The sequence below is a fragment of the Halyomorpha halys genome, unplaced genomic scaffold, assembly GCF_000696795.3.
Source record: "Halyomorpha halys isolate HHAL.00 unplaced genomic scaffold, Hhal_1.1 Scaffold13.1, whole genome shotgun sequence".
NCBI classification, from domain to species: domain Eukaryota; kingdom Metazoa; phylum Arthropoda; class Insecta; order Hemiptera; family Pentatomidae; genus Halyomorpha; species Halyomorpha halys.
This window is the reverse complement of record NW_027104938.1, coordinates 527,925-538,119: the sequence shown is the minus strand read 5'-3', so window position 1 is coordinate 538,119 and position 10,195 is coordinate 527,925. Positions and strand designations below refer to the sequence as shown.

Sequence of the window (10,195 nt, the reverse complement as noted above, 5' to 3'; positions counted from 1 at the left end):
TGTTAAATGTTATTTCGTTTTACCACGGCAAAAGAAGGCAATTTTTTTCGATTTAAATGAGTTTTTCCATTTAACACGCTTTAACATAGATCATGAATATACAGTCAATTCATATAATATTCCTAAAAATTATTTGTGGCAGGTTTTAGGATTGGCTGACAAAAGTGAAACCTCTAGAAATTAAATTATTGATGTATTAAAATCTTATTAATTATTACTATGCATTACTTCTTATTGCTTAAGGTAGATAATATTAGTTACAGAATAATAATAATTCTGCGCCTAGATAAAAGAAGGACCAATGTTCATTTTATTTGTTTTGAGAAAAAGCTCTTATATTGCTCATTGACCGTTTTCTGTTATATTGTAGATTTGACATATGCCCTTTGAAATATTTTACTAAGGCATTGGCCTTAATTTAAATTATTACCCCGATGTTTTAGAATCAATAAATAGCATAAACAAAAAATTTAAATTTGGACAAAGGCTCTTCTTTTACCAAGGTACAGAGTTAGAGCAGAACTGTAATTTCCTATGTCAATTCTAGAAGAAATTTTTTATTTATTTTGTAATGGGAGGATCAATCAGATTGGGACTGTTAAACTCCTCTAACTTCATACTCTCCTATTACAATATAACAATTTTCCTACTAGAATTAAACTTAGGACAAATCATGGAATTTGGAATAACTATCTGCATAATATAATTTTCAATGAAACTTTTCAAAGTGAACATTGTTGTAGTAATGAGACTCTTAAAAATATACTTGAATGTTTGGCATACAAAACTCAGCAACAAATATTGTTTAAAGATCTAGATACAAATCAAAATATTACTTATGATAGCATATTAAAAGTAACAGACCGTGCAAAAATATATTACATCCATAAATATTTGAAATCTATAAACAAAAATATATAACTGATATAGTTATTTTATAGTGTATTAGTAAATCAGACATACTTAACTTAATAAATAATAGCAGTAACAAAGGGATTGGGTTAACTGTCCTACAGAGAGTTCATGGAATATAGTTAATTAATTTTTGGCTATATGGGATAAACTAATGCCACCCACAGGGGAAAAAAAATAATAAAATCAATTTATTCCCATATTTTTCTTGAATTGTAGAATATCATTAAAGAAATTTCATATTTTTAAACTAATTAATATCAATGAATATTCTAATAAAAAAAGAATTACTCAATCTGTTGAATTCACTCTTTTTACAGAACAGATAAAAAGCACTCATGAAAATAATAAAACATGAAGAGATAAAAGAAAATTATAATAATACCTTGTAGTACAAGAGCCGGGAAGAAAAAAAGGCAGTTATGTCACCCCAATTTCTACTGATCTTTCAGTACGTCCCATACAACATTTTTATGAAATGTTGCTTTTTAAAAAGCTATATCTCGAAAACTATATAACGTAAATAACTCTATTAGGGCTCATATTTTAGCAAATTTACTCTTCTTTAAATGATGTTCTCTTAGGTTTTCTTGTGTTGTTCCTACTTTTTAAGATATAGAGCTCCGAATGAAAAATTACTATTTTTTATCACTTTGAAACAGCCGCCATTTTTTATTTCCCTACCTATACTTGGCAGACTCATCAATTTTGACTAATAATTATACTTAGTTATCAATTAAGTAATCAAAAATTGTGGTGAGATAACTGCCTTTTTTCTCCTGCTGGGCTCTTGTACTATTGTGTTGAATGGAAAGGTATACTTAATTATAGACAATTCTACTTTATAGGTAATATAACAAAAAATAAAACTTATACATTTCAGTAAATTATGAATTTACATTAATCTACAGTTCTATATTATCCTAATTTAAGTAAAACTTCCAAAATTAAATCGAACTGTTAGATATGTCAGAACCGTGAAGAAAACAGTTCCGAGCAAGACATATACAATACCCATATATACAGTATAATGGGCGATTGACCATCCACGGAGGGATATATTGTAATAAGCCTCTGCTGTCATAGTTATGGGAATGATTCTCGAAAAGGGTTTTAGCAACCAATGCAGTGCTTGTGTTGGCCATAATGAACCTGAAAAATAATTATAAACTAAAGTAAATCATTTTTTGTTAATTAATTAAATTTGCAACTATAAAAAAAAATAAAATGAGTAAATGTGATAAATATTTCAGAAAACATGACAATTTTAAAGAGGAACTACCCAATGGTGGTAATTCAATTATTGCTTTAAATTAGATCCCTAGGCCCTCTTATTTTCAGATGCCTCAGAGGATTATCAGGGATTGTTAAGGATGAGAGATTAAGAACTAATGGGTTTGGGTGGGTAAGGATTTTGGAATGAAAGGAGGTAAGTCTATTTTGGGCCAAATCTGCAATGATGAGATGTTGAGGTCTTTATGGATGAGTTTATTTGTGACGTAATGAGAAGCATCAAGGGTTTTCTATAGTAAAGATTGAATATGAGAGGAATTTGTTGGTTTTGTGGAGCCCCAAAGCTCAATTCTGTAAGTCCAAATAGGACTGTGAAACTAGACATTATTTGGACCAGAATTCATAATTTTACCACACTGTAAAAGGTTAAAACAATAGATTTAAAATTAAATTCCAAAAAAATAAACATATTTTTAAACCAAATACTCCCAGTAAGATCATATTGAAGGGTTTATATTTATTATAGTTAAAGATGGTCCCTAAAAAAATTTCAAAAACTTAGTTATTTAAGAATTAGTTAGTCTCTTGTCAAGATGGAGTCCTAGGTAGCGAATCCGTTTTACAGGCTATTAGAAAAATATACAATAGGTAGGAGAGGAGAGGTTTACAACCGAGAGTAAAAGTGATCTGATTGGATTTCTTAGGATTTATTTTGATTCTTCAGTTTTGACACCATACTTCAGTGGATACTATGTATGTCTGTAGAGTTTGTGATGCAGTAGTAGTGTCATTGTTTACAGACAATACACATATGTTGTTAGGACTGTGGTAGGTTTCATCCAGATATCAGCTACATAAACCATACAGTGAATGGGACCCATCAAAGAAAATAATAATTTTTTGTAGGGTTTAGAAATATATTCCGCTCTGAATAAATGGGCAATAGAGTTTAAAAAATAAAAATTAAGAAATGCATACTGGATATAATTATATGTTATGAAACCTATTCAACATAATTAAAATCAGTAAATAAATGAAAATGAACTTATGAATCTAGCATTAAAATTATAAATTATAAAGGTCATTATCATAATTAACTACATTTTTACCAGTTAGCATGAAGAGTGATAAAATTGTAAATATTCCTGCGTATGCTACATTCTTCTCTGCTGATATAATAACGGACAGGAAGAAACCTAAAGAATATAAGAACATCGGTACCATTTTATTAAATAATGAAATACTATAACAGAAACTCAAAGAAAGTTAAAATTTTTACAGATACAGTCTAATTTGATAGATTACAAAATTTAAAGATGCTTACCATAACTCATGCCGCAAAACTGAACCAGTATAATCAAGAAGAAACCCAGAACCATACTTCCTCTCATTGTATATTGATCAATTACATAAAGCATGAAGAAACTCAGTATATTTTGAACTATCATCACCAAGAATTGCATGACGACTTGTGTAATTAATATTTCTACTATTGTCAAACCTATAAAAGAATAAATATTAATTTACATATAGTCTTTCCACGGTGCCTTGCCGCACAGAAGATTAATGTGGTTCAGGGGATTCAACCAATGCTTGATACCTATAGACAAGACTCACCATTGGTGCTATCTCACAGTACAGCAACTATTTTTATTTAAAATTTATAATTTTTCACTGTTCTTTACCAACTACTAAAGGAAGATGGTCCAAAAGAACTCAAATAGTAATTAAGCTATTGTGAGCTAATGTTTCAACTTGACTTTCTATGACTTTGTCAGGGCTAAAAAAGATACAAATGACTAAAATAATATAACAAATTAAGAGAACAGATGACATGAAATAAAGATGAACTAAAGTATGGCTAAAAATGATTTAAAATATAGGGAAGTTAATATAAACTTTAACTTAGTAAATTAAAGATAATGAAAATAAGATGTACAATGAAAAGTATAAATAAACAAGTATTATACCTACATATTTTATCAAGGGAAGTGACAGCCATGCGGTTTGAGGCGCAGGTCCCAGTGCACTTGGTTTGGAACATTATAGGTTCGATTCCCACCTGAGGCAGTTAAACATTCATTTTTCGGCGGTCGAAGAATGTATCTTTACACTCCCACCTTCGTTAGTACGCGGTGGCAACCTAGGTAGCCATCAGGGGTTGGCAAAAAGGACCACTAGGCCCACTTGCCAGACTTGTTCCCCCCACCAAATATTTTATCAAGTATTATACTTACATATAATTTCTTTCTCTCATTTTTTTTTTCTTTCCATCACTTCAATTTTTTAATTATTATTAAATTAAAATATTCATATTTCTTTGCCTTATATAACTTTATATTTTTATTTCCTTAATTAAGTCATTTTACTTAATATTTAATTTAGTATATATATGTTTTATTTTCCACTTCTTTCATCACTTTATTTTTATTAATTTTCATTCTGTACAATTATTTACTTTAATCATTCTTTATATATTTTCTCTTTTTATTATTATTATTATTTTTGTATTCATTGGTTGTTATCTTATTCTTTGTTCTTAGCCCTGATGAAAGCTAGAAATTCTGGCTGAAACGTTGGCACTATTAAATAAGTTTTATCAACTTATTTGTATTATTTTCTGACCGTACCCCCAACCATCTTCTCCTCATATATATTATTCATGGTCAACTATCTTCTTATTCTTATCATAAATAAACAAGAATTACAAAAAAGTATAATACAGCAAATGAAAATGGGCATAATAACAAATAAAAAGTAGATAAAAGAGAAATACATTAATACAGTACTCACTGAAAGAGGGAAAATAAAGGAAACTAGAATAGCATAAAGGTTGAGGAATAAGAAAAATAATTAATAAAAAAGGATACCCATCTTTCTGAATGACAGAAAGCTAAAGAATGAGCTTGAGAAGGATGAAAGGGATAAATTAGGTAACAAAATAGGGGAATGGAGATTGTAGCGAGGGAAGAAAAAAGTTTAGCTCCAATCTACTAGAGCACAGCACCTCAAACCTCAAATTTATACATTACTTTAGGAACATATCGTTATTTTTACATATTATTAGTTTTTGTACATATTACTTAGCAATGTCCATAAAATAATACATGAAACTACCCCAAGCAGATAACATAAGATAAAACCACTTATCGGTCAACAGCTGTATGCACTAGGTCTATAAATAAGGGTCTTAAAGAATTGATCTGATATTGTTCAATGGCTGGGTAATTTAAACATCATCATGAACCCAGCTAAGACAGACTGTGTCATATTCACTCAGCAACAACACAAGCAATCGACTCTCCCGAAGTCGCTCAAGCTGGACGACATCATCTCCCCTTCCAACTCCATATTATATCTGGGTGTGAAGATGGTCTGCCATCCAAGTTTTCCACCCACCTCTACCAGAAAACAAGAACTGTAAGAAGGCGGTCTTACAGACTGAACCACCGAATCTCGGAAGGCACCTTCCTGCATGACTCTGGCGGCTAGCTATCCTTCAGGTCTACATACCTCCCTCATGTTTATCAGAATAATACCAGCTAGGACGAGGTTACCATTCTCTGAGATATAGCAGTTGTCACCCGTTAGTCTGTTCTTATTCAGTCATCTTCCTTGTCCAACTACCTTACCTTTATAAACTGAACATTCATTGTCTTCTGGACAAGCAGAATCAGAAAGAAATGAACCCACCTCCTTAAGGTTAACAAATTACATTACATACCTTATTTTATTCTTACTTTCCATTTTTCAGTGAGTACTATATTTTCCTTTTATCCACTTTTTATTTGTTATCATTTCCATTTTTAGTTGCTGTCTAATACCTTTTTATAATTCTTAAGTTTATTTATGCTTTTCTGTGTATATCTTATTTTTATTTTGTTCAATTTTATCTAAACTTTCTCATATTTTAAATAATTTTTAGCCATATATTAGTTCATCTTTATTTCATGATATCTATTCTTTTAATTTGTTGCATTATTTAATTGCTTGTAATTTTTTAGCCCTGATAAAGCCCTGAAAAGTGGGACAAAACATTGGTTCACAATAAATAGTTTAATTACTATTTGAGTTCTTTTGATCGCACACGAACTATCTTCCTTTTATATATAATATATATTCCTTAAAATGCATTTAATGAAAAAAAGTAATAAACATAAATTACCAGCAGCTTGACTCCTTTCAAATAATCCTGAATTTCGTTCCATTATGATAGCTGTAGAGGTGTACATCATTGTCGTATAAAAGACAACCCTGAAATTATTTATAGGTGTAAGAGATTGAAATAATCAATAAATGAAATTAACTGACAAAATATGTTTGTTTAATTAATCTTTTTAATCATATGATGTATGAAGATAAACTTTTTCTTTTCTATATTTTTTTTTATTCCTGGCTTTATATTGGTATGTGCTTAGGAGACTGAATTAGAAATAAAATGGTATTACTTACGAACTGAAATACGGTGGTAGCATGCTCTGTAGCACTTCTTCAACTAAATTTAGTTTTTCTACAACCTGTGCAAATAAAAAAACAAAAATTATTAATTATATGTTTCAAAGTAAATGGTGCTAATAAATAATAGTTCATTTTTATATACATATTCAAATTAACAAGTATATAGAGGTAAGCTAATCACAAAATAAAATTTACAGTTATTGGAATATCAGCCAATTTCCTTGGAAATCCACAATCTTGAGCTAAGTCTTGAATACTTTCAAGTACTCTTAAACTAAGTTCTCGTGTCGATCGAACAACTTTACCAAAATCTGAAAAAGATATGAAAAAAAAATGCATAAGCATAATCTAAGTTTTTTTTAATCAATACCCAAAACATTTGTAAATGAAAGGTATTTACATATTATATAAACAATTTTAAACACTATAAACAATAATTTAAAGGTATTGAAAAATCAGTTCAAAGTTTCAAAATATGTAATTTACCCTGCCCTTCTGTTTTTCAAATTAATTGAACAACCATAATAAAGTTATTTATCACAAAAATAATTTATTTTAATAGATATAAAAATAAAATATAAAAAAAAACTTAAATTTTTTCCATTAAAGAAAAAACTACTTACCAGTGCTGTCAAATGAAACATTTACAGTACTTCCATCCAAAATATGACCAGTAGCTGAACTTTGGTCAGTCAGTCTTAAATACATGTAACGAGTAAAGTTTTCAGGCAAAATGACGACACCAAAAGCTCTACTCTTTTTCACAGCATTTAATGCGTCATCATATGTCTCATATTTATCCTGAAATAGAAATATTGGCATCGTGTGTAAAAAGTGAAATGCTTAAAGTTTTTTCCACCAAATTCTTTTAAACTTACTCACAATGTTAAAAATCTGTTGAAGATTGTCTATATACCTGCAGGACAAGGGCCTTGTCTCAACACACCTTTTTGCTAACTTATATATTGTTTCGTTTTTGCAATCTGATTCAAAATTTACTAATGCTAATGGTTCATCTCCGACTGGAAAATCTCCCCCATCTTTTGTAGTAAGCTGCCCGATAATGCTGAATAGTAGAGCTGGTAGACAAATGACAAACAGTGTGATCCTAAAGACAAAAATTAATACTTTTAATATAGAATCATAAAAACATACTTATCTATCTAAAATTGTAGGAAGATAGTCCGGGTGGCGGTCAATAAAGGTACAAAACAATAGAAAAAACTATTTATTGTTAACTAACGTTTCACCACACTTCGCAAGTAGAGCTAAATGAAAATAAGATACAAACATTGCAAGAAGTGACAACAAATTAGAATAAATATTCAAATAAAGTAAGAAATTATACAAAAGAAAAAAAAATTATAAAAAAAAAGAAAAGAGACAACTAAAGTTAAGGAAATATAAAAATAGATGAGTAGGAAAGTAATTAATAATAGATACAATCATATGTGATAGAATTGTAAATATAGAACTAGCAATGTTGATTAACATTAAATAGTTTCTGCTATGTTGTGCCTTTATTGGCTACTACCACCCGGTCAATAATATAAAAAATACGTGAATAAGAAAATTATATCTAAATAAAAGAAAGGAAGACCTAAAATAGTATAAATATAAAATAAACTTGAATAAATAATGATAATAATAAAAAATTATGTAACAATGGTAAGAATAAAAAATTACATGAAATAAACGAAAATAAAAAACAAAAATAAATAAAACAGAAAAGTAGATGTGGGAACGCAAAATTTAAACACAATAACAAACGGAAAATGAAGAAGAAAGGGGAGATTAAATAAAGGTCATTGAAAAAATAAACCAATTTTTTTTACATTTCTTTATGCATAAGTATATTCTAAAGTTTTTTTTTTTTGTTTTTTTTTAAATGAATACCCAAAACATTTGTATATGAAACTATTGTTTTTTAAGTGTTTAACTACTGAATGTTTATTTGATAATCTAATTACTACATGATCATTTATGAAATATAATACATTTTTCAATTTTTTTTTTTTGCACTATATTTATTTCTAAATGCATAAGCACTTTTACATCCATCTTCAATTTTATTAATAAATATTTCAGACTCATTCTAATATCAAGATCTTAACATATTTATTATCTTTAATTATCAAATTAGATTTATTAAATCCCTTTATCTTTTCTAAAAATAGAAAATTGTATTATTTTTTTTTACTACTTAGAACAATATTTAAAAATGCTTATCACAACCTTGATGGTAATTCAAGTAATTGGCTACTGAATGGAGAAAACTTGAAATACCAAAAAGTATATTATAATCTTTTGTTGAACTAAAACATACAAACATACATTTTTGGAAAAATTCAAGGACTTAATAACTCCAATATTACAATTAAAGATAGTACAAAAGGTCTTGAGAAGGGACAGGTGCCATAAAGATTGAACAGTAAAATATAATATAGAAGTCAAAGGGTCAATGTAATTAGAAATGAATACTGTACAAATAGTAAATTTTGTGCCCTTGAAGTAATATTTAAATTACATTTTGGCCATTTACAGCGCTTGAAAATAGCTATTGATTTAATATTTAAGTGTGGATAGATACATTTTACTTATTCATTGAATATCATTTTTAATGAGTGCAAATGATAAAATTTAAATATTTTTATCACATATTTTGACAAAATTTATATTAAAAAAAATAGTAAATACTTACGTCCAGTTTCGCCTTGTCCAATTTATGTTTTTTATTAATTGAGCCATAAAACGTTCTCTATGAAACATTTGATCATTTTTTATAGGTGGTTCATTGGGTTGAATTTTCGGGTATGGTTTTACTCCCTAGAAAACATATTTAAGATATTTTGAAAATCCAGTGTAAAATGGAACATATACTACAAAAGTTATTTTGGAGGGAGGAAATAATGGAATGATTACAATAAAAAAAATTAAAATTTTAACAATAGGCTATACTCTTAACATGTAACTTCTTAAATTCCACTGCATTAAAACTATGAAAAGACCCAACTTCAAAGAAAGCATTTTTTACATTACTTCTTTTGTGTCACCCCGTAGTGGCTTGTCAGCATAAGGGAGCTTCCACCCAGAACTGTCACTATTCTTGGTTTTTTTGTCATGTTCCTGGTAGAGATTTTTACTTTTTCTCTAGCAAAATGGTGAACATATTCCAGATGTGTCATCCTTGGTCAGCCACGAGGTCTTCTACCATAGAGACATATCCATAATTTTAGTAGATCTCACTAATCGTCCATCCTGAAGACCTGTAAACTCAGAGGGTAGCTAGCCACTGGATCCTACGAAAGGATAAAAGGATAGAAGGGGAAGAAATCCGTACCTACAGGACAAGGTTACCATCCTTCAAGAAATTACGACTTACGGCTAGCACCTCTAAGTCTTGTCCTAGCTATTCACTTCCTAATCAAATACCTGACCTATTTTGAGCACGCATTGTAGAAGCTTTGTGGTCAAGAGTACATTATCATTTGGAGTAAGATTTAACAGAAACACCTCAACATACTCCTAGCATGTGACTTCTTAAATTCCTCTGCATTAAAACAATGAGAAGAACCAACTTCAAAGAAAGTAT

General features: G+C 29.1%; 1 protein-coding gene across 2 annotated transcripts in view; it reads right to left on the bottom strand.

Moving 5' to 3' along the window:
• Positions 1–309: 309 nt before the first annotated feature.
• LOC106679604 (ABC transporter G family member 23) overlaps positions 310–10,195 on the bottom strand; it is a 38,887-nt gene continuing 29,001 nt past the window's right edge. For both annotated transcript variants that reach the window (XM_024358261.2, XM_014418858.2), the window contains exons 8-16: positions 9,305–9,429; positions 7,486–7,711; positions 7,227–7,404; positions 6,799–6,914; positions 6,598–6,662; positions 6,311–6,399; positions 3,470–3,646; positions 3,255–3,341; positions 310–2,064 (exon numbers count right to left, since the gene is read on the bottom strand). In XM_024358261.2, the coding sequence (XP_024214029.1) occupies positions 1,841–2,064; positions 3,255–3,341; positions 3,470–3,646; positions 6,311–6,399; positions 6,598–6,662; positions 6,799–6,914; positions 7,227–7,404; positions 7,486–7,711; positions 9,305–9,429 (1,287 nt within the window). In that variant the 3' untranslated portion in view covers positions 310–1,840. The remainder of the gene's footprint in view (positions 2,065–3,254; positions 3,342–3,469; positions 3,647–6,310; positions 6,400–6,597; positions 6,663–6,798; positions 6,915–7,226; positions 7,405–7,485; positions 7,712–9,304; positions 9,430–10,195) is intronic.